The sequence below is a fragment of the Calliphora vicina genome, chromosome 3, assembly GCF_958450345.1.
Source record: "Calliphora vicina chromosome 3, idCalVici1.1, whole genome shotgun sequence".
In the NCBI taxonomy this organism is placed as follows: Eukaryota; Metazoa; Arthropoda; class Insecta; order Diptera; family Calliphoridae; genus Calliphora; species Calliphora vicina.
In genome coordinates, this window is record NC_088782.1 from 82,376,748 (window position 1) to 82,402,737 (window position 25,990).

General features: G+C 32.7%; 1 protein-coding gene across 2 annotated transcripts in view; it reads left to right on the forward strand.

The window, feature by feature from the left end:
• Positions 1-25,990, forward strand: part of LOC135954948 (armadillo repeat-containing protein 8-like) — a 450,125-nt gene that overhangs the window by 149,574 nt on the left and 274,561 nt on the right. For both annotated transcript variants that reach the window (XM_065505202.1, XM_065505203.1), the window contains exons 4-6: positions 5,750-5,981; positions 17,907-18,144; positions 18,203-18,418. In XM_065505202.1, coding sequence (XP_065361274.1) covers positions 5,750-5,981; positions 17,907-18,144; positions 18,203-18,418 — 686 coding nt within the window. The remainder of the gene's footprint in view (positions 1-5,749; positions 5,982-17,906; positions 18,145-18,202; positions 18,419-25,990) is intronic.

Here is a 25,990-nt window from a genome sequence, read left to right on the forward strand (position 1 = left end):
TTCATTTTTATTTTTGAACACCACTGCTTTAAGCAATTGTGTGCATTGTTTTTGTTTTTATTGTTTTTTCGTGAAAACACATTCATAACATTAAAAACTAAAAGAAGTTTAGTTTCTATACAATTTATGGGCAAATAACCTGTGGAAAAGAAAATGTTACCGATTGTGTAATTGTAGGAATACGTGTTTTATTGTTGTAGAAATAAAACTATATCTATTCGCACCGAATTATAATGTTATTTTTTAGACTATTCAATTATGTATATATGTACTTACCATATGTAATTTTATATTTTTGTATAGAATGAAGATGTAATAACATGATTTTTGTTTGCTTAGTTTTTATTAAATTTATTTAGCAGTTTAATGTTTCAAAATTTTAACTTTTTCTATACTGGATAATTTGTATGTTTCCCATGTGGAATGCTTCCGTAGTAAAATAAGAACTAGTAAATTAAGCATCTCCATTCTGTGTTTATAACATTCGTTATTCTCATCAAACCAAAAGGAATAAATTGTATTTTTGGTGCATCTTACGAATTGCTCAAGAACAAATGTTTTTATGTTTTTTATATGAACTTTACAAACTTCAAAAAATAAGTCAGATGGAGCGTACAAACTTCCAAAGTCGGAATCTTTTGTATAATTTTTTGCATGAACAAACATTTGGGAAGGATATGACAAAATTTGCGCTGGTTTAATTATATCCACACGACATTTAACGCAACATATCCGTTGAGCTATGTAACCAACAAAATATCTACTTGATGTTAATTCTATTGGCACATTGTTGGAGGTAAAACAATCGGCATCTTCATTAAAATATTTTTAATTTTCATCGTATATATCTGCGACATCTATTACAGGGGTATGGGTACTTTCTGATATACTTCCAGTCCTTTCAGTATCTTCTAAAATTGTTTGAAACTCAATAGGTAAAAACATTGCATCGTCGTTTGCACAATTTGATGAGGTAATTTTTAAAGATAATAACTTAGCTACTGCCATATTAAATTCATGAACCGATGGATTTTTGCAGTGTCCACCTTTGACACGTATATATGAAAACAAGTTTTCTATAGGATCTTGGTTAAAATGGCTCGTTAGAATGCAGAGTAAATTTTATTACATTTAATTATGGTATTTAATTAATGTATGTAATAATTAAGTGATTATTTTCATAGTTTGCTAGTTTTATTTCTCTCTAAATATGTTTAAAAAAATTTATATAATAAAGGTTTTTTATTTCGGTGCGAATCAATATAGTTTCATTTCTACAACAATAAACCACGTATTCTTACCCTAAAATAACACAAACGGTAACATTATCTTTTCCACAGGTTATTTGCATATAAATTTTGTGAAAACAAGATTTCTTTTAGTTTGTTTGTTTTTGATTCGGCAATATAAATCTGTATACATACCTGCACACACGTATACACGCATATAAGAATGAATTGCTGAGAGATTAGAATAATACGTTCTCTGAGTATAATAAGTTCTCTGAGTACAATAAGTGGCAGTAGCCGTAGTAGACATCGACAAATTTGGCACTGGCAGTACAATGTATGGCAGTGCAACATCTTTATATATTTATAGTTTTTATTTATAGACTCTGAGACCATCCAACCGATTAGCTCCAAACTGGTATCATTGGAAAGGAAATTTTCTGAATATTGTTTTAGACATTAGGTCCATTCGGTGCTTTCGTAAATAAGATTTTCGAATTTTCTCATACAAACATTTTTCATATATATATTAGAGTGTCCCTTAGAATTAAATTTTTTGAAATGTTGAGACGGTACCCCCTGAAAACTTTCGTAATGACATAAAATAATACCAAAAATTTGTTTAGCTTGTTCTAAGAAAGGCAACCCGTGCCGACTTAGCGATTTAGATTTGAGGTGCATTTACAAGGGGAAAAAATGATTTTTTTTTCAGTTTTTGTAAAAATTTTGCCATTAAATAATTACTTTTGCAATTTAATTTAAAAGAATCGAAATGTGCACATAATTGTCGTTCTAATAAGATATAAAAGACAAAAATTGGTTAAAAAATGTTAAAGTTTTTAAAAAATCGCCAGGCCATTAACGTGTCTCAGGCCACTAGAACATGAAATGTACGAACAAAATTAACATATTTTGAGAAATATTCAAATAAAGCTTATTTTTACTTAGAATATATCCATATTTACTTGTATATGAGTTTTTGTCTTCGTAGGATACCGTTAACCTATTGCCAGGTTAACCAAAAAAAATAATTTTTTTAACGGCAGTTTCAAAACTCCAATTTCAAATTTTTAAAAATTTTGTTAAACAAATTTCAGTATTTATTGATCATCACATTTAAGTTTATTGACAACATAATAGCCAGGTTAACCAAAAAAAATAATTTTTTTAACGGCAGTTTCAAAACTCCAATTTCAAATTTTTAAAAATTTTGTTAAACAAATTTCAGTATTTATTGATCATCACATTTAAGTTTATTGACAACATAATAGGATATAAAAGTATGAAAAAAATATGACAATACCTCCTATAGTTTTTCCGTACCAGCGATTTAAATTTTGAGATTTTCGAGAAAAACTAATATTTTGGTTATATTTTGGCGAATGAGCCGAATTTCCTTAGTGTTATGATTTTTAAGTAAAAGCTATTCAGAGTAATATAGTCCAGGTAATCTTCTATCTATCTATATCTATCTATATACACTGATGGACGAAAGTCACCGCCATTTCCCTTCAATGTTTAAAGGACTACCACGTTATAAATATAATTGAAACACAAAATTTTATTTTTTCAACAAAAACAATAATTCAATTTAATTATACTTCAGTTAAAACAAGTCTTTTTAACTTAACCTAATTTACAAATACGTACCGTGGCGATCCTTTACACATCCTAAAGAGGAAATGGCGGTGAATTTTGTCCATCAGTGTATATAAAATACAAAAAATGTTTCTACCTATGTCCGTTATAGACTCTGAGACCATTCAACAAATTAGCTCCAAACTGGTATCATTGGAAAGGAAATTTTCTAAATATGGTTTTAGACACCTAAAATACAACATTAGGTCCATTCGGTGCTTTCGTAAAGAAGATTTTCGATTTTCTCATACAAACATTTTTCATTTATATATATAAAAATGGATATATGTTCCCAATGAACTCAGATTTTGATGCAATATTCAGGGAATCTTCAGAAAAGCCCAGCGGTTATCACTGTACAGACAGATTTTTTATATATTATACCGCTAATGCCCTATATTTCATAAAAATGGATGTGTGTATGTATGTTCCGTATGGACTAAAAAATGGCTGGACCTATTTTGTCAAGTCAGATTTTAATTTTCTGTCTGTAATAAACAATTTGGTTTAATCTTGCATATTAGGTGCATGAATAAGAAATTTCCATATGAAATCTACTTTTAATCAAAAAATTATGAAGTACCAAATACAATTGAAAGTGTCTGGCGAAACAATAAAATACAAATCGATTGACACAGTAATGAACGAAGAACAAGTCGTCAATTGTCCTACTTAATTTTTGAATTCATTGGAACCAGCCGAAATACCACCACATGTATTAACATTGAAGGTTGGATTACCGACTTTTTCCGACACTGTATATTAAAATCGAGATCGAGATGCAATATAAAATAGATGTTTTCTAAAGGCCAGCTACGCGGACCGGGTTCAGCTAGTCACTCAATAAATTTTGTTGAAAAGCCTGTATTGCTTTCTAAGATTAATTTTTTTTTGTTATAAAATGTGATAAATTTGTTTAACTTGCTTGAAATAAAGTCACTTTTTTAACATAACTTTAAAAGTGCTACGATTGTTTTCAAAGTGTAACTCCATGGAAGCTTTTAAAATTTCGGCGAAGATCGTCGGATTGAAAGCAATTAGAAATGAACATATTGAAATTTTATAAACCAATTTTCATTTACATTCAACAGCCAATTTTAGCCGTTTTCGAATAATATCATATTTTGAGGTTATTGCCTTTTAAAAAATGAGGAGTTGTTTGAAATTTGGCTTAACGATTTTCAAAAAGACAAAAAAAAAGCCAGAAAATTTATTCGAAATAAAGTCACATAAAACTAGTTATATTTTTTTAAAGGCTTAATAAATAACCTTTAATTTCGTGTATAAAATGTTAGCATACGTTGTTTCATTTAAAAGTTATGCTCGCTTTAATCCGTACCGATTTTAAGTGGCCACTTCTTTAAGTATGAATGAAAATATATGTAATTATGTTATACATATTATGCATAAATGTATAATAATAAATTCGTACGCATCCGTTTTGTACTATATTCTTGCACAGACGACAATAAATAAAAAGTGAATGAATTTGACATTTCAGTTCGTACAAATATCCGAAAATGTAAATAGTGAGCCGCAATTTTGTATTGAGTTGCTTACGTTATCGTTCGTATTTGTTTTCTTTCGAGTAAGAATATTAGTGAGCTGCAAAATAGCTGTTTGTCGTTTGAAAGGACAACGTTCGACATAGTGAGCCAGGCTATTAATGTGAGACCCGAGGTGACCAACTTTGAGGGGCAACCCATTGGACCCATTCCGCCTACGAAGTTCAACAACTATCAACTCGAAAATACCTCAGTGAACCGCAATTTTGTATTCAGTTGCATACGTTATCGTTCGTATTTGTTTTCTTTCGACTAAGAATATTAGTGAGCTGCAAAATAGCTGTCTGTAGTTTAAAAGGACAACGTTCGACATAGTGGGTCAGGCTGTTAATGTGAGACCCAAGGTAACCAACTTTGTGGGGCAACGCATTGGACCCATTCCGCCTACGAAGTTCAACAACTATCAACTCGAAAACACCTCAGTTCAAACCTTGTGAAATTTCGTTACGATATCTCAAATTATATCCAAAAAAGAAGTAATGATATTGACACTTTCTTTCGTATTACAGAGTTGCATTTGCGAATGCGATTTTTTGGTTTTTCGAAAGAGAGGAAAAATATCGCTAAATAAAATATTTACGAACGTTCGAAAATTTATTAAATGAGTGTTTCGATTCGAATTGTAATTCCACGTTTTTACTCGTTATAAAAACAGAAATAAAATGAAATCAAAGGCTTTAAAATATCTAGAAGAATAATCTGTATTTTTTCTTTGCTACTATAGAAACAAACTCACGCTTTGAATGCAAATGTCTAAATTATTTTCTAGTAGATTGATTTTGTATATGATAAGATTTTTTAAATGATAAAAATTAACATTTTGCCGAGTTTGTGTAGATCTAGTTTTTTATTTTTAAAAATCAATCTAGTTTTTCCCGAATGTTAAGGTAATTCACGTTTTTTACAATTTATTTTATGACAAAATCCATTTTGGACTTATAAATAGTTCGAGGATAATTAATTAATATGTATATTTGTCTTTTATGATCTTCTTAAACAATTTTTATTTGTTTTTCGCAAACAAATAGCCAAAACTTAATTACGATTTTCAAGAAATGAGTATAAATGTAATATATGGGAGTGGCAGAAAATGTAATATTGTGGATCTTAGCAAGTACATTGTTTTTTAATTTTTCATATATCCGAGGTAGTTCCCTACTTGAGGGATTTGTGAAACTGATTAATTTGTAGGAAAGTTTTATTAAAATCGGACAAGTTTTGAGAATTTGCTGATTTATTTCCATTACTGCCAGTTATAAAATATGTATATTTTTTGGTTTAATTTGTAATATTGTATTTTTTCAATTTCATTTTTAGGTCTGACATATTCTGGAAGCTCATTAAATATACAGATATATGTAGCAACATTACTATCATTATTATGTCAAACCAGAAGAGATCAGACAGATCTGTTAAATGCGTGTGCTATACCAAATTTAGTACGTCTAATTAATAATGAAAACGTACATTTGCATGTTCCTGTACTTCGATGTCTTTGTCGCATGGCTTTTGAAAATAGATCTGTTTCAGATATTATTTGTGTTACAAGGTAAGTATATATTTTAAGACAATTTGCGTGGTTCGAGTTTACGACGCACATAATGACAGAACTCCATAATTTGTTGTAATATTAAAAATTCATTTGATTTGATTATTACACAAAATTTTAAGTTCCTTTAAAATTTTAAATTAGTATGGTTTGACCTTTATCGAGATTCAAATTAAAATTTAATATAGGAATGTTTCTATTGTTTAAAGAAGTGTCCACTTAAAATCGGTACGGATTAAAGCCAGCATAACTTTTAAATGAAACAACGTATGTTAACATTTTATACATAAAAATAAAGGTAATTTCTTAAGTTTTAAAAAAGATAACTGTAGGTTTATGTGTCTTTATTTCAAATAAATTGTCTGGCTTTTCTTCTTGTGCCTCCCATTAAATGCTGCACAACTTTTCTTCCCACTTCTACCGTTATTCCAGCATATTTATTACACTTTGTTCTCATCAAAATCTGATTATTTGCTGTACCTGCACTCTTTTTCAATTTACGTTTAACAATTGGCCAATATATCTCGATTGGTCGAAGATTTGGGCAATTTGGTGGATTGATGTGTTTTGGTATAAAATCAATATTATTCTCATTATATCACTTCATAATGGTATTTGAGTAATGAGAACTCGCCATATCTGGCCGAAGCTTTGTATCAGATGTGTGATGTCTTATAAATGACAGCAATCGCTTTTCCAAATTCTCTTTTTTATATATAATTATGATGTAATTGGTAAACATGTCTGAAAAGCTTGACTCTTCAAAACGCAGCTGCGGATTGCCTGCCAAATTAATTTAATTTTGTTCAATTTTACGTATTTATATTTAAAAGCCACACAACCTTGAGCTGCCGAGACGTACAATTTTCGACCTGGTATCTGCCGAAAATCAGATTTTGGCTTTCTAGATATTTGTGCACAATTTTATCTCTAGCTTCATTTTCCATTGTGTCTACATTGGGTTTTGGTATACTAATTATCTACTTTTTCCCGTTGGTCTCATTCGGGAAAGATTTTCTTGTTGCACAGTGTAATAATTCAGGATAACATGACTCTAGTTTCAAGTTAATTGGTTCATTGTAATGTGGATGCTAGCTCATTCGAAACGTATTATTAGAATTAATAAAGTACCATAAAGACCCACATTTTGCATTCCCATTAAGCATCATGAATGCCTTATTTCATATTTCTGGGCCCATTACTAATTTTTACGTTTATTATTATAAAATATTCCAAAAGTACTATTACAATAAAGAAATAGTACTATAGCCAACTATTATGTACATAAATAAAATACAATTTAATATAATAAGAAGTACAATTAGAATATAAAGTACCAATTTTCCACAATTGAGCTTCCGTCAAGTTTGAAATCAAAGTAATTTCCTGATTATAGGTTCAATATTATAGAAAATTCAAAAAGTACCATTTTGAAGAACGAAAAATACTCCTTAGTTTGGTTTAGTTCAACTTTTCTTTATTATTTCTTTACTGAGATGCATATTAGCCAACTTCATTGTATATAAGATAACTACTTTAATATAAGTAAAATAATAAAAGTACAATTAAAAGAAAATGTAGCAATTTTCCTTTATCCTCTTGAACACCCGTTAAGTTTGAATTTTAAATTTGTTAGCTTTTCCTATATTATCAACTGATTTTGTTTCTATAACACTTGATATATATTAAATTATCACAAAACCGACCGAAACCGATCGGTTTTCAATTTTTCAAAACCGAAACCGCGGTGTTGAAATTCTTCGGTTTTTTGGAAACTCAACATAATATGTATGTATATTAGAGTGCTCCAAGATTGTATGGACGAAAAAAATTTTCTAGTACAGGCCGTCCGCCCCTCTAGAAATCGGAAAACGTTAACCCTTAAATCGTGAAGGTCAAAGGTAAAATTTTTCAATATTTGGAATTTCTCATGGAAAGATAGTGAAATGTTATATATTTTTCGCTATCTTTCCATTAGAAATTCCAAATATTGAAAAATTTTACCTTTTACCTCCACGATTTAAGGGTTAACGTTTTCTGATATTAGGAAAACTTTCAGACTATATTTAAAATTACCTGGACAATAATATTCTGAACAGATTGTACTTAAAATTAATAACAGTAAGGAAATTGGGCTCATTCGCCAAATTATGGCCAAAAAATTAGTTTTTTTATATCGCAGGTACGGAAAAACTATAGGAGGTATTGACATACTTTTTCACATTTTTATTCCCTATTATGTTGTAAATAAATCCCCATGTGATGATCAAAATATTCTGAAATGTGTTTAACAAAATTTTTAAAAATTTTAAATTGGAGTTTTGAAACTGCCGTTAAATAAAATATTTTTTTGGTTATCCTGCGAATATGTTAACTGTATCCTATGAAGATAAAAACTCATGTACAAGTAAATATGGATATATTGTAAGTAAGCATAAACTTTTGTTTTAACATTTCTCAAAATATGTTAATTTTGTTCCTACATTTCTTGTTCTAGCGGCCTGAGACACGTTAATGGCCTGGCGATTTTTTAATAACTTTAAAATTTGTTTAACCAATTTTTTACTTTTATATCTTACTAGCAGAACCCGGTCCGCGTTGCTGGCCTTTAGAAAACATCTGTTTTATATTGCACCTCGATCTCTCATTTTGCTCTATATCTTTCAAAACAGAACTTTTTTGTGCCATTTTGCTCTATACGTCATTCAATGGCGTATAGGGCTAAATTTCAGTAAAAAATCATGAAATTGATTATTGCTGGACATTTTGCTCTACGTGCAATTAATATTGTTGAATGCTAATATTTTTCAATAAATTTTTCTGTTATAAATAATTGCCAAGAGTTCTTCCTTTTATATATAATACTGTTGTATTCTTACTGTATACATATTTTAATTTTTTTGTTCGTATTGAGAAACTCTAGCGCTTAGAGTTAGCGTGCAGTTGCCCATTTATATGGAGCAACAACCCTCGGATTGGAAGGATTTTATAGAGATCAGTTCAAACTCAATTTTTCCTTTACGAATTTTTAATAAAAAATAATCCAACGGAGGATGAAATTGAAGAATTCGATATTTACAGAAATGAAACAAAAGTAGAAAGTGACGTAGATAACTGAAAACAAGACCCTTTTCTGATGATGTATGTTTTGATTTGCTAATCGCTTTCAATCTTCCTAAGGTTTTGCATTTTATTATAATCGAAAAATAAATGTTTACAATATGACCGATGCAATTATTTTTCCCAATAAGGAATAATTTACTTATTGTTGCGTTTGGGACGAATTTTATAACAATTATATATACAAAATACTCTGATGATAGAACATCCAGACCATTTACAGGTCAAAAGTATTATCCAGATATTTTCTGAGCCTGGTCATTCACAAATCCAAGAAATCGATTGCGTTCACAGTACTTTAGACAAATATTTGAAACGTTTAGAAATTCATAGTATTTTGACACAGTTAATTATTTGAAAAAAATTAAAACAAATAAAATAAAACTTAAGGATATAGAAATGCAGTTCTCACATTTGAATAATTTTAATTAAATTTTTCGATTCTTCCATTTACTAAAATAAAAGTTCTTCAATATACTCAAAATAAAATTAAAAACTCAATTTTGCAGCAAATACTTATAATAAAAAAGATTGCAGGAATCAATTACCAATACCGTTAAGTATCTATCGTTATGAGAAAAGCGAAAATTCAAAATTAAAAAAATTCTGAATTAAAATTTTTAATCAATTTATATATCTCAAAAAATTAATTAAGATGTTAATTTTTTATTATCATTTTGGTATATTCCATAATAACTTTGTGAATAGCTTTTATTTTTGTTTTTTTTGTAAATGAATATATTTTTACTGGGTTTTTAGGTGTGTTTTATTGCTTTGTTAATGCTACTTTGCTCTACGTGTATGTATTTGCAAGGAAATATGTTTAAAATATGGCGTATAGAGCAAAAATGATTTTTATTACCTTTAGAAAATATCCCGTTGTAGATGCGATCGGGAGATAAAAATGTTTCCTCAGAATCATAATTTTAAAACAAATATATGGTATAAAAATCACATAATCCTATCGAGTAGTTTCTTAGAAAAATTATGTTAATGTTCAACATCAATTTACTCAAAATGCATTTTTGGCATATAGAGCACTTAAACCCCCGGACGACGATGTGGTTGCATTTCGACTGGTTCCAATGAATTCAAAAATTCAGTAGGACAATTGACGACTTGTTGTTCGTTCATTACTGTGTCAATCGGTTTGTATTTTATTGTTTCGCCAGACACTTTCAATTATATTTGGTCATTAACATCATAATTTTTTGATTAAAAGTAGATTTCATATGGAAATTTTTTATTCGTGCACCTAATATGCAAGATTAAACAAAATTGTTTATCACAGACTGAAAAATGTTTGTATGAGAAAATTCGAAAATCTGTTGGATGGTCTCAGAGTCTATAACGACATAGGTAGATACATTTTTTGTATTTTATATACTATATATAGATTAGAACGATAATTACGTACAAATTTCGATTCTTTTAAATTAAATTGTAAAAGTAATTATTTAATGGCAAAAATTTAAAAAAAAAAACTGAAAAAATGCATTTTTACCCCCTGTAAATGCATCTCAAAACTAAATCGAAAATCGGCACGGGTTGCCCTTCTTAGAACAAGCTAAAAAGTTTTCAGCGGGTACCGTTTCAACATTTCAAAAAATTTAATTCTAAGGGACAGTCTAGTGTACATGTGCTCTGTAACTGCATAATTCAACAACAATTTATGCAAAAATCATAAACAAATACGTAAATAGGTTCAATGATGATCGTGGGTAATGTTGTAGCAGGAGAAAAAAAGGATAGAGAGGAATGATAGCAAATGTAAGCATCAACATGATATTTTTTTTTTATTTATTTAATAGATAATAATAAAATGATTACAAAAATTTAATCATAAGAAATAATTATCTATTAAATAAATAAAAAAAGATTGGCAAATACGAAATTAATGTGCTGTTTTTCTATAGCGGACGAGTACTTTGAGTGGAAATTTAACATGTGTTTTGTTATTGTAACAAAAACAAAATACCAGGGACGTAACAATTATAAGATAAACGACAAAAAAATCATTTTTAACCATTTATATTGATGAATTTATAAAATGGTTATAATTAACCATTTTTATAAGATATATTTTATTTTGGTTATCGTAACCAATTAAAGTAAGAAATATTTTTTTTGGTTATAAGTAACCATTATATCAACCAAAAAGTTTTTTTGGTTAGAAATAACCATTACAACCAAATTTATTTTTTTTGGTTATCAGCTATGAAATCTATATATATAAAAATGTATGTTTGTTTGTATGTACGGAATGAACTCAAAACCGGCTAGACCGATTTTGATGAAATTTTCAGTGAACCTACAGAATAGCCCAGCGAGTAAAAAAAAAAATTTTTTTTTGTAATGGTTATTTCTAACCAAAAAATGTTTTTGGTTGATATAATGGTTACTTATAACCCAAAAAAAATATTTCTTACTTTAATTGGTTACGATAACCAAAATAATATATATGGAATGATAATGGTTAAAAATTCCCAATACTAAATAAAAGGAATTTCCTCGTAACCTTTTTATCTGAAATAAAAAAATAACAGTTATATTCCGTCCCTGCAAAATACATGTAAAACGTCCACTCAAAGCGGTCACTCGCTATAGAAAAACAGCACATAAGTTAAAATATAACAGAGGAGATTTATACATAAAACTGTTTAATATTAATATTATTCAAATTCAGTAGTTAACAGTTGTCTATATCTTAAACAAGACTCTAAATAGTTAACAAGCAGTTTCACGGTGAAGTTATCAATATATTCTTTCGCGCTCGCGCAGTTAAAAGGGTTTTAGCGGATCTCAACATAAATAAGTCTCCTGGGCCTGATGGTATACCACTTTATACCGTGCCGGCAAATTTCCAGTATGTTGGAAGGTTGCTAATGTAACGCCAATTCCTTAAAAGGGAGAGGCTAACAACCCTGAAAATGATCGCCCAATAGCAATTTGTTCTGCACTTTCCAAAGTCATGGAGAGTATGGTTAACTACCATATTGTGAAATATTTAGAGTCCAACAATTTACTCAGCGACTGGCAGTATGGCTTTCGTAGAGGACGCTCTACGGGAGACCTGCTAGCCTTCCTATCGGAAAAATGGTGTCGTTCTATACACCGTTTTGGCGAAAGTAAAGTGGTGGCTCTAGATATTTCGTTTAATAGAGTATGGCATGGTGCGCTTTTAGCAAAACTTATTGCTTTTGGTGTCAGTAATAGCTTCTCTCGATTTATATCAAGCTTTCTCAGAGATCGCACTATACGAGCTGTTATAGATGGAATCTCGTCAAACGAGTTCAAGATCAATTCAGGGTTACCGCAAGGCTCCGTTCTTTCTCCTACTCTATTTCTTATCTTTATAAACGACCTTCTACGTCAAACTTCCAACCCTATCTACTCTTTTGCAGATTACAGCAACATTTGCCATTCATATGCATTCAATTATAGACCAAGCATTTCGGAGATTGGGGCAATGAGGCGAAACATGAATACGCTTAACCAAGATCTTGTGACAATCTCTGAATGGGGTTGTGCGAATAGAGTCGATTTCAACGCACGCAAGACTCAATGTTGTATGTTAACACACAAACGCACAACATATCATGTTGCTCCATCTGTTTTCATGGGTGGTGTAAATATTAAGGAATCAGAAGCGTACTGGAGAGGGCTAAGGTGCTTATCGGTGAAAGTAGGGTATCCAGCTCTATTGACTCACTGGAGCATCGTCGCAATGTGTTTTGTGTTTCACTGTTCTACCGATACTACAAAGGTATGCGCTCTGTAGAAATTAGGGAACTTATTCCCGAAACCCGTAGTTTTCTACGCAACACACGTTCTTCGGCAAGGTCCCACCAATTCGTTGTCGACTGGACAGTGGATCACACAACACATTACAGAGAAAATTCGTTCTTTAGCCGTACTGTCCGTATGTGGAATAAGCTTCTTCCTGAAGTCTTTCCTGTCACTTTCAATATAGGAAAATTCAAATCTAATGTCCACAAACACTACTCCCTCTATCCTCCCTCCCATAACCTATTTTCCTAGTTCCAACACAATGCTTTGCAAGAGTAGGGGTCATCCCCTGAGAAGCAAATACAAAATAAAACTGGACTTAAAATACATCCTTGTTTGACACCAAGATTTACATTAACATAATTCGATAGAATATTACCAAAAAGTATTCGGCTGGTTGTATTTTCGTATGAGTTTTGAAGTATTCTTATAATTTTTGATGACAGTCCCATGGTTGCCAGTTTATAAAATAGGCGGAGGAGAAATCAACAAAAAATGCATAAGTATTTGTTCCATCAATACGATTTAAATGTACTATATTAATCAGGATAAAAACGTTGTCAATATTCGAGTATTGCTTTTCATTAAGAATATGGAATTTATTTATCCAGTCAGTAATACGATTTAGAATAATGTTGTTAAATATTTTGCAAGTTCTATCAATTAAAGATAAACCACCATAATTAGCAGGACAGTCAGGATCACCTTTCTTCAGGAGTGGGATAAGGATTGCAGTTGTAAATCTAGCTGGTATATGTTCCTTAAGAAAAATTATATTTAGTACATATAATAAATCGTTTATAAATTTAACGGGGCCGTATTTGATTCGTAACTGATTTCATCTTGCCCAGGAGCTTTATTATCCTTAAGTCCTTTTAGAACTGAAACTTGTTCACAGAGTTCAAATGGAGAGTCCAAGAAGGGAGGCATTCACCATTGTATTGTAACTACAGAGTTCAGGTTTACTAACAAGTAGGAAAAATGTAGTAAGAAATCATCTGCGCTTAAGCTTGAACGTGATGTTATTGAACGACCATTAGGGTAACTAGGGGATGTCCACAAGGTGGCGTACTATCGCCTCTATTGTGGACTCTTGTCATCGATGAACTTCTGGAAAAACTTAACAACTGCGGTTTCCGCACATATGGTTACGCCGACGACTTAGTAATCTCTGTTACTGGGTGGGATGACGTAACCATATCGGAAAGGCTGCAGACTGCTCTGAATATAACCACCAAGTGGTGCTTGGAAAGAGGACTGACCATTAACCCAGCCAAGACAATTCTTGTACCATTTACAAAACGGAGAGTTATTACTAATAACTTATTAGACTCATAGAACCTACATTGAATGGCTCATCTATAGGGTTTTCTAAGGAGGTAAAAAATCTTGGGGTTACACTTGATAGGACTCTCACTTGGAACTCTCATTTATCCAACACTATCAAAAAGGCCACTAGGGCAATATATGCCTGCCAGCGTATTTTTGGTAGAACGTGGGGGTTAACACCGAAGATGATTTACTGGTCTTTTATTACGGTAATAGAACAGGTGACCGCGAGAGCTTTGCTTGACAAGGTATATCGCCTCATCTTTGTCTCTGGGTCCATGAGGACCTGTCCCACTCATGCTCTGGGTGCAATCCTACACATCCCACCCTTACATTTATTGACGGAGGCCTATAGGAGTACATCCAGACTACCGGGAATATCCCCTGTAATTCTAGGCATCTTTGAAAATGATCCTAGTATTGCAATATCGGACAATATGTCACCAACTCTGTTGTTAAATAGGAAGTTTAGGGTTTGGTGAACTCGGCGCACACAATAAACTTACATTGAGCTGGGTACCTGTCCATGAAGGTCACGCTGGCAATGAACGCGCTGACTGACTCGCCAACAGGGGTGCTCGACGCTCGTTTATAGGTCCTGAACCGTTCTTTGGCATCCCACGTGGATACACTATGGATCGTATTCGTTCTTGGGTTGAATCGGAATTTGCCCGTTTTTGGGGTAATCTACCAGGACTAAGATAGTCCAAGCGATTCATCACCCTATCCAGACGTAGATCCCAATCGTTGCTTTCGCTCGGAAAGGGTGACTTGAGGATAATCACTGGATTATTCACCGGACACACAACAACCAGATTATGGAAGGACAAATGTATGGAAGCAAGAATAATTTATCACTACCCAGCGGGAAAAAATTATAGGACTTCAGTTTGTAGGCCTTACAAAAGGCATATTTACACATTCTAAAAGATCCGATATTCCACTCTGCCTGCTCGTAGAAGATGTTCAAGAAGGCCTATGAATCCCCTTCTAATAACAAGTGGTTAAATAAAAATAGTCTACATCAAAAAATAATATACTCTGCATCTCTTTGATTAACTCTCTTTACAAAATTTACAACAATAAATTGCTTGATGTGGCTTCTTATTTATTTTTGTTGTTTTTTTTAAGTATGTAATCAGAAATTATCACGTTTCAAAAAATTAAACAAACAACTTCATTTTAATTCTTATTTTTATTTTAGATCTTCTAATAAGACTTTAAATAGGTCTTCCATGGTAGACGTTCTATAATAATTGAAAATGCACGACTTTTCATAGGCCGTCCTTTGATGCCTTATTCTAATGCTTTTTTCTCTTTTAGGCACTTTATTAGGCAAAGTCCATAAGACTTTGCAGCAGTGCTACCTTTCTAGGCATTCCATATGACATTCCTCTGCAGGCCTTTCATTAGATCAGTAATAACAGGTTTTTGTACAGGTATAAGACCATATAGTGGCCCTTCCCAATTAGGTCTTCTAGAAGCCCTTGCAAAGTAGGCCTTCTAGTAGCACTTCCTAAGTAGGCCTTCTCTCAGCCCTCTAACAGCAGCGAGTATGCAAGGCCTTGGCTCGCAATGACACGCCGTGTAAAATTGACACAATTTTCCAATGCGGCTAGAAGTTCTTGTGTCCGCAAAAGAAGGCCTTTAGGAAGGCCTCTTTACTGCATCTTTTTCCCGCTGGATACAAATTAAACTAATACAAAGAGGTAATAAATAACAGGAGATACACAATTATCTTCCATATTTCCATTGTTTAAATTTTTTACTGCGTATATCGTTTGCAGATTATGGTTTTCACGCTGCGATTTGTTTGCATGTATGATGTTTTTGTAGTAAATTTTTTGTATATTATACACAAGCAATTTCATTTGTTTTTGCTGACCAAAAATATAAATATATTTCGGCATCAAATGTTTTAAAAATGAAAAATTTTCATTTTGTCTTCCGTTGAATGTGGAGTTATGTTTATAGTTCATATATTGTGTTTACATAGTCAGAAAAGAAAACTTAAATTTATCTAAAAGGTTATTCGGGATATTGTGGCAGAAGTATCCAAAAACCCTACAAATATTAACTTATTTTCTACCAAATTAAATAATAAAAGCTGGGAAAATATAAACCCATTAAAAAATCCCTGATGCATACTTTTTTGACCTTTTGAAAACTCACATTTTTAAAAAACTACTTTTTCACGTAGACTTTTAGTTATTTGGCCCGCATCTGCCCACAACATCTTATACATCAAATTGTAGATTTTTTACCCCTCTTTAAATTAAAAACTATTGTAGCCGCGGGTTTTTGCATATTTTCGCATATGGATAGACATCCGACGAAAAATAATGAAAAATCGCATTTTGCCAACATACCATTTTTTGATTTCGGGCCTAAATGGTACTTTTGGTAGATAGGCCAAAAGCTGGTTGTTGCGAAAATTCGAACTATGGCAACATAGCGTGGAGATTTTTCCAAAATAACGATCTTTCATAAAAAATATCAGGAATCGATAAGGACATTTTGCAAAGATTTTGGCACATCTTCTCCAAGCTATAAATTCTGGATTTGAAACTGATGCCGTAAAGTTTGAGGAATATGCTGTATAGACAGTCAGAAAACTTGTTGAGGAGTATCCCAGGCACTACCTCCCTCCATCGTTATATAACTTTGTATAACATTTTAATTAATTTTTTTTTTTAAAGTGTATATTTCAAATGTATTAAAATGGAGTATGAACGAATTTTCATACTGTATTTAAAAAATTCTTAAAATAAATCTATAAGCCAATTAACCCTTAAATGATCAAATGGATACTGTGACTACAGTTGTTAATATTTTTTCCTAAAAATTTGCAAACTTTAAGTTCCTCGGACATGCTATGAGCTGGTGTTTTTAGTTTTGAAGATATTGATTTTTGACCGCTTCTCCATATAAGGGAAACTACAGTGCATTGGTTTATAGTTTGTATATTTTCAGTATGTATATAATGAAATATTACTTTGTTAAATATTTGTTGCAGTTTTTAATTAAAATTATGAACTATTTAGCAATTTTTTATAGTAAAGCAATTTTTTATAGCAATAATTTATAGTAATTTTAAACTCTGATTATATCTTCAAAACTAACTACACAAAAATTTGGCATTAATTTTAATTTTTTTATATAACCGGGATCCTCTACTTTGGAGCCTTGGTGCTCCGCCACACCTTAGAGTTTAAAGTCTATAGTCGTGGGAAATTTTATTAACTACAGACTGTTTGTTTAGAAGTTACAGAATTATTTCCACTTTTTTTCATTTCTTCATGTTCGTTTGTATTTTTATAAAAATAATTTTATGTTTTCTGGCAGTTTGAATAAATATTTTTATGGGGCAAATATTTGTGAATGTGTGACCGCAAGTCAAACATGTTTTCCCATATGTGTATTTGACAATATTTAATGTCTGTTTTATCAAACAAAAATTGGAAAATTGGTATTGCATAAAAAGTATTTTGGGCAAATTCAGATAAATATAAATGCGTCAAATGTTTACCTAATCTGACCGTACCTTAAGGATCAGCAATTCAAAAAAAAAAGTTTTTGGATACTCTATTCACTATGATATGGTAGTATTTGCTATACAAAAATATTATTGCGAAGATTTTTTAGAAATGTTTATATCCTTTTGTAACAATATATTTTTATTTACAGCTTTCAGGGGCGATCATTGTTGGATACACTTAATTATTTTATTTCACGATCATTTTCTGCTGAAACACAGTTGTGTGCTGCAAAATGTATTACATATATATACAGATCCGGAACGCTGCTTTCGTCTGATTTTAGGATATTACATAGAACTCTTCCATGTTTAGTTCGCTTGTGTTCAGATACTTTTAACTGCTCTATAAGGGCCTCCGCTGCTGAAACTTTGTCATATTTAATTGAGGTGATATGATTATCCTTATCGAAATTTTATTTATTAAGCTGACATTTTAATATCTTAGATCGATGCGGAACTGCAGAGGACGGCCGCAATTTGCAATCACCTACTATCGTCTTTATTTCAACTTATTAAAATAAATAACGCTGAAATGAAGCAAGCAGCCTTAAAATGCTTAGCTGCCTTAGGAGCAAACGATGAAATCATCCGAAAGCAAATTGTCGATACAAATAATTTAATAAATGATATATTGGAAAATTTAAATAGTTGGGAATTACAGGTAAATATTATGCATAGTGTTTATAAATCATTTAACCGAAACCCCGGTTTTTCTTAGCAATTTAGGTTTTTTGTGAACCGGTTAATTTAAAATGTTGATATGCGGTTTAACGGTTTTAATTTTCTAAAATTTTGCACTAAAATTATATAAATAAATTTCATATTTTAGTGAATATTTTTAATTGTATTTATTTGAGGTGCCGAAAAAAGATGCTTTTTTGAAAATTTTAAAATTTTGGGAAATTGATTTTTTCTAGAAGATTTCAACCCAAATATTATAAAAATATCAAAAAATCAATTTGTGTAAAAATGTGAAAAATTACCTTTTGTTCTGCGGCTCCTCATTTGTTATACACATTAGGTGTGTTCGCGTACTTTCCAGTAAAAATGATCCAGTAACTTCAATTTAGAGAGTAATAATAAATTTACTCTCAATCTAAAAAATATCCAAAAAAGTACTTGTAAAAACTTGTAAGTTTCTGTTTGTAAACATTTGATAAGTAATGCCCTTTAAAAAAAACTAAAATCGCTGTTAATGCTCAACGAAAGAAAAAGTTAACAATAGCATTAGATTATCCAAAACCGAAAACCGGTCAACCGGTTTTTTCATCTTTGTAAACTCCACCGGTTTCGGTTTTTTTAACTTTTCGGTCAAACTGGTTTTTGTATGATGAAGCTAATTCAAACATATTTATGAAAAATTTTGATACCATTTTTAAAAATATTGATTTATTTTATAGAAAATTATAGCATTTGACAATATTTCGTAAAAGATATAAAATAATTCCATAAATATAGAGCCTTAAGAATTCAAAAATGCTAATGTTCCGAAGATTTAGTACACAATTCTTAACACATTTCCTATTAGCGATCACAAATAAAAATTAATTTAAGGAGACCTTATTCATATTAAATAAAAATTTAATATAAACCGGTTAACCGGGTTTTTGAAGACAAATCAAATATCAAAACCGGTTTTTTCAAAAACACACTTTTTCGGTTTTACCGGAAACCAGTTTTTTAAATTTGTCGGTTTATTGGACACTCTATATAGCATGATTTTTAATCAACAAATGCATACAAACAGTAAAAATAGCACTTAATAATAATTAAAACTATATTTTTTCCTATAAACAATAAATTATAAAAAATATTAATCAAATTAAATTTTTTCACAAAATCGCCGACATGTATAAAATCGCTAAGTTGACATTGCTTTATACAATTTTCATTACCAAACAAACTCATTTAAAAACATACACAGTAATGCCTCGATTAACGTTTAATAATTTGTACAAATTATTACAAATTTTTAAGTACGCGAACACAACTATTATATCAAACATTAAGTCTGTTGATAAAAGAGCTTTTTCGATAAAAATGTTCATGCATTAGAATAATTGCTATAGTAATTAATAATGGCTGTAGTAATTCAATAAGTAATTCGTCAATTTTTCTTGGAATGACCCATAGAACAAGAATCGTGATGCGCATTTGTAAATTTGATCCAAAATATAGCTCAAAAATATAGCGCATTTTAGAAAAATATTTTTAAGCGTGTATTACATGGCCACTTTGTTTATATATTTTGTATAATCTTTAGTCTCTTATAAAAACATGAACGATATACAAGAATATAAAAAAACTGAGATAATGGAATAATAATGATGCATTGCTCTTAAGTCTCCAATCCATGTGCCATAATTATAGCGCACTTTCTTTGAATATTTAATTTCTGACCTCACAGTAGTTTCTTTTTGTAAAATTTGAACTCATTAAAATTGATTTCGAGATTGAGTTTAGATTGCAAACTTTTGCTGTACAGCTCAATAATAAAACCCATATGGTGCTATGGAATTCAATTATGGGGCACGGCTTCAGCTTCTAATATTGAAAAAATTCAAAGATTCCAAAATAAAATATTAAGAAAATAAAATAAGCAGCGCCTTGATATGTTAGAAATATTAACATTCATAAGGACCTAGGTCTCTCCCTGGTGAAAAATGAAATAAAAAAATAAGCGGAGTCATATTTGAAAAAGTTAGAAGTTCACCCAAACCCACTTGCACGAACATTAATGAGAAGTAATGGCTACATCCGACTAAGAAGAAGGAATCCAACAGACCTGCGCTGATGATAGGATCTAAAAATTAAACATATTTTTTCGTCCAACTGTGGTGGGACGTGCGGCGGTCACCGAGTAACCGAATTTACATTCAACTCATCAACAGATAGCCGTTGCTGCACCTAACGAAATATATGAATAAGCTAAGAACAAAAAAGCTGATACATAAAAAAGTAACGGTTGTTGATATTTGTTCTTACCTACATTTTGTTCGTTCTGATGTCTAAAATTATCAAGTCATTCGACAGAGCGACTAGCTGTAATACAGTTAACTAAGTAGTTTCATTTGTTTAATAAAATAATAAAACCAACATTTAGAAATAAAATAAAAACTAGTCAGGTGTACGCCAAGTAAACACATATCACGCGTTTGTTTTATTTTATTTAAACTTCGACTAGCACCTCCACTAAAACTAATAAAATGGGAAACGAAGAAGAGGAAGCTATAGTGGAGGCCACCATTGGATCAGAAACGACAAAATGTAAACTGCCTGATTTCACCGAAGAATATACAGACTTATGGTTCTGGCAAGTCGAAGCAGCTTTTGAATCGGCAGGTATAACCTCTGACAAAAAGAAGTATTACACCATCATAGGTCAACTTCCCACACGTGTCATGTATAAACTTGCCGATTTGCGCACGAATCCTCCTGTCAAAGGTGCTATGTATGACACAATAAAGAAACGCATTATTACAGAGTTTGCAGACAGCACACCGATGAAGATAACAAAACTCTTAAGCGAACTAGCACTTGGTGATCGGAAACCGTCGCAATTACTTGCCGAAATGAGAAGCAGAGCTGCCGAGACACCCGTCACAAATGAACTGTTGATGCAACTGTGGCTACGAAATCTTCCGCAGCAGATTCGGGCCATTATATCTGCCGACGACAAAATAGATTTAACTACGGCAGCTACAATGGCAGACAGAGTGATGGAGGCTATGACAACAAACACATCAAGTACTTGTGCGGTTAGCAGCGATATCGCACAGGTATGTACCAATGATTTCGAACGATTACAACAGCAAATCAGTGAACTGTCGAGGCAAATTAAAAATCTACGAAAGCCGCGGTCAATGTCAAGAAATTACAGGTCAAATAATCGCTCATCGACTCCAGCCAGAAGTAGCTCCCGATCACACAAAAACTACGACACGTGTTATTACCATTATAGGTTTGGAAGAGATGCTAAAAAATGTAGACCACCATGTAAGTATGAAAGCAATTCCCAAGAGCCAAAAAACTAGCTGTCCGGGCTCACCATGTACCTCGTGCGCCCGGCAACAAAAAAACAAATCGCATCTTCGTTATAAACAGCAACACCGGGCAACGCTTTTTGATAGATACAGGCGCCGATATTTCCATCGTTCCGGCTACAAAACACGATATACAACACTGCCCAGTTACAGGTACACTCTTCGCAGCAAACGGTTCACCCATTAGCGTGTATGGAAAGAAAACAGTAAAACTTAACCTCAAACTTCGACGTGAGTTTGTATGGACCTTCCGAGTAGCCAAAGTAAACACAGCAATAATCGGAGCCGATTTTTTGTAACATTTCAAACTCATCGTAGACCTAGCCGGAGGTCGGTTAATTGACAATACAACAAATTTGAAAACAGCAGGAACAAAAACTACATCAAACGTACCAACCATCAAGGTGATTAACAACAATGATAAATATCAAGCCCTGCTGCAAAATTACAAAAGCATACTCACTATGTCAGAAAACAAAAACGGAAAAAACAACACGTTCCACCACATCATAACCAGCGGACCCGCAGTCTATGCTAAACCACGACGATTAACGCCCGAAAAATTGAAGCTCGCCAAAAGTGAATTTGAATATTTAATAAATAAGGGCATCTATGAACCCTCCAAAAGCTCATGGGCATCTCCGCTTCATATGGCACCAAAAAAGAACGGCACGTGGCGGCCTTGCGGGGATTACCGCGCCCTAAATGCTGTAACCGAAAGAGATAGGTACCCTATACCTAATATACAAACGTTTCACCACGTCCTAGCGAATAAAAAGATTTTCTCCACAATCGACTTGGAAAGAGCGTACCACCAAATACCAATCAACCCAGAGGATATACCTAAAACGGCCATTACAACACCATTTGGTTTATATGAGTTTCGATATATGACGTTTGGCCTCTGCAACGCCGGCCAAACTTTTCAGAGGCATATCGACTCAGTGCTCAGAGGTCTAGACTTTGTCGTGCCATACCTAGATGACATTTGTGTAGCATCCCAGGACGAACAGGAACATGAGAAGCACTTAAAAGAGGTTTTTCAACGTTTACAGGACAACAACATGACCATTAACCTAAGTAAATGTGTTTTTGGTCAGTCTCAGGTGAGGTATCTTGGTCATTTAGTTACTCCTGATGGTATACTTCCTCTTCCAGACAAAGTAGAAGCCATTACAACTTTTAAGGAACCATCTGTCGCAAAAGATCTGAGGCGTTTCATAGCCATGGTCAATTTTTATAGGAGATTCATTCCGGCGGCTGCTGAAACGCAAGCCGTTCTACAAAAACTTATTCCAGGAAACATCAAAAATGATAAACGCACATTAATCTGGACAAATGAAGCAAGAGCAGCTTTTAATAATTTCAAGTCAAAGTTAGCAACCGCAACGCTGTTAGCCCATCCACATGAGAATGCAGTTTTAACCTTATCCGTAGGCGCCTCTAACAACTTTATAGGGGGTGTTCTGAGTCAAATCATTAATAACAACAGCCAACCACTAAGATTTTTTTCAAAAAAACTTACGGATTCTCAACAAAAGTGGAGCGCATACTCAAGAGAACTTTTAGCAGTTTACAAAGGTGTGAAACATTTTCAGGACCAAGTCGAGGGCAGGCAATTAGTTATTTACACAGATCATAAACCTATATCGTTTGCCTTTAAACAAAAGCCAGAAAAATCCGATCCACGCCACCTGCGACAACTTCATTATGTAAGCAAATTTACAACGGATATTCGGTACATAAAAGGTGTCGACAACGTTGTTCCCGATTTTTTATCGCGTATTGAAGAGATAAATACCACAGCATTAGACTTCAACGCATTAGCGGCAGCGCAGCAGAACGATGACGAAATAAAAACAATAATAAATAATAGAGAATCCAATTTAAAGCTGACTGCCATTGATATGCCAAATTCGAAACAGCTGATTTGGTGTAATATTCAAAACAACAAAGCAAAGCCTTTTGTAACAAAACAATTTCGCAAAACTGTATTTAATGCTTTGCACAAATTGTCGCACCCCGGAATACGCGGAACAAACAGGCTCATCAAAGATAGATTTGAGTGGCCGTTTATGTCGTCAGATATTTCTAAGTGGGCAAGAAGGTGTGAGGAATGCCAAAAGTCTAAAATTCAAAGGCACAACAAAATAGCTTTACAAAGCTACGCCAGCAGCGAAGTACGATTCGACCATATAAATATGGATATTGTTGGGCCACTGCTGCCGTCGAACGAGTATCGGTATATCCTCACCATAATCGATCGCTTTACCCGATGGCCTGAAGCAACGCCCATTAAAAACATTACTAGTGAGACAGTAGCACGAGCTCTAATAACTACATGGATATCGCGATTTGGTGTGCCTTCAAAGATCACTACAGACCAGGGTCGGCAGTTTGAATGTCAGCTATTCCACGAATTAACCACCACAGCATTCCACCCCCAAGCAAACGGAATTATCGAGCGTATGCATCGCACCTTGAAGGCGGCTTTAAAATGTAAAGATTCAACGAATTGGTCAGTGGAATTGCCAATGGTAATGCTGGGTTTACGTTCTACATATAAAGAAGACATCAAGGCGACCCCCGCAGAAATGGTGTTTGGTAAATCGCTACGCCTACCTGCAGAATTTTGTATGACACCGAAGGAAAAATGTAACGACTGTGAGTTTATAACAGAATTTAAGAAATCAATGAGTAATTTACGTTTCAAGCCCACATCTCAACATACTAAACCAAAAGTTTTTGTACAAAACGAACTTTGCGACTGCAGCCACGTATTTATACGAAACGACACCGTTATATCACCCCTACAACAACCGTATGACGGGCCATTCAAGGTCATCAAGCGATACCCAAAATTTTTTAACGTGAACGTTAACGGCAAAATTAAAACCATTTCCATCGACCGGTTAAAGGCAGCGTTCATAGACGACGATGAACCTGCTACACTTGCCCCAACGTTACCCGATAGAGCGTTACAAAATGAGTTTGCAACCGGCTCTGACGAGAAACCAGCCAACACCACAACAAGAACCGGACGTAAAGTTCGATTTCCAAAACGTCTGTGCCTATAGTCACATACTGGAAGGGGGCTGGTTGTGGCGGTCACCGAGTAACCGAATTTACATTCAACTCATCAACAGATAGCCGTTGCTGCACCTAACGAAATATATGAATAAGCTAAGAACAAAAAAGCTGATACATAAAAAAGTAACGGTTGTTGATATTTGTTCTTACCTACATTTCGTTCGTTCTGATGTCTAAAATTATCAAGTCATTCGACAGAGCGACTAGCTGTAATACAGTTAACTAAGTAGTTTCATTTGTTTAATAAAATAATAAAACCAACATTTAGAAATAAAATAAAAACTAGTCAGGCGTACGCCAAGTAAACACATATCACGCGTTTGTTTTATTTTATTTAAACTTCGACTAGGATATAGCACCTCCACTAAAGACGTATTTAAGATTTGAACAAATTACTGATAGTTCACATTATTTTGTGAAGATACAATAAATAAAATATGAAAAAAAAATAATTCATTATTAGTACAACACGTGTTGAAACAACTTTATTAAATTGCTGTTGATTTTTTTCAGTTTTTTATTTAAAATAATGGGTCGTAAAAAAATCCCAATTGAAAAAAAATATTCATTAAAACACTATTTGCTGAAAACCTATCTCCACAGAAATTTAAAAGATGCTTGGTGATTCACGGAAATGTGTTTATAATATTGAAAAAAAAAGATCTATAATAATGAACCGCTTACAAATAGGGACGGTTCAAGTGCATTACACAGGCTCAAGATCGGTATTTGGTACAAATGTGTAAACCAAACAGATCAGCTAGTAGCCGCCATCTTGCCTCAGATTGGTCATCTGAGATTGAAATGTCAGTAAGTGCCAGCACAACTCACCGTCGACATGCTAGCTATGGTCTTAAAAGCTATACTCAAAAACAACGTCCTTATCGAAACTAGCTGCAGTCAAAAAAGGTTAAACTGGTGTAAGAAGTATGCAAATTGGACTGAAATGGATTGGAATAAGGTTATATTGAGTGATGAGTCCCACTTTGAGCTGATTAACCTAAAGAATCGATCATTTGTACGACGTACAATACATTAAAATAATCAACCGTTTTATTTCAAACCTCGGTGATGGTTCTGTAAGCGTTTGGGGATGTTTT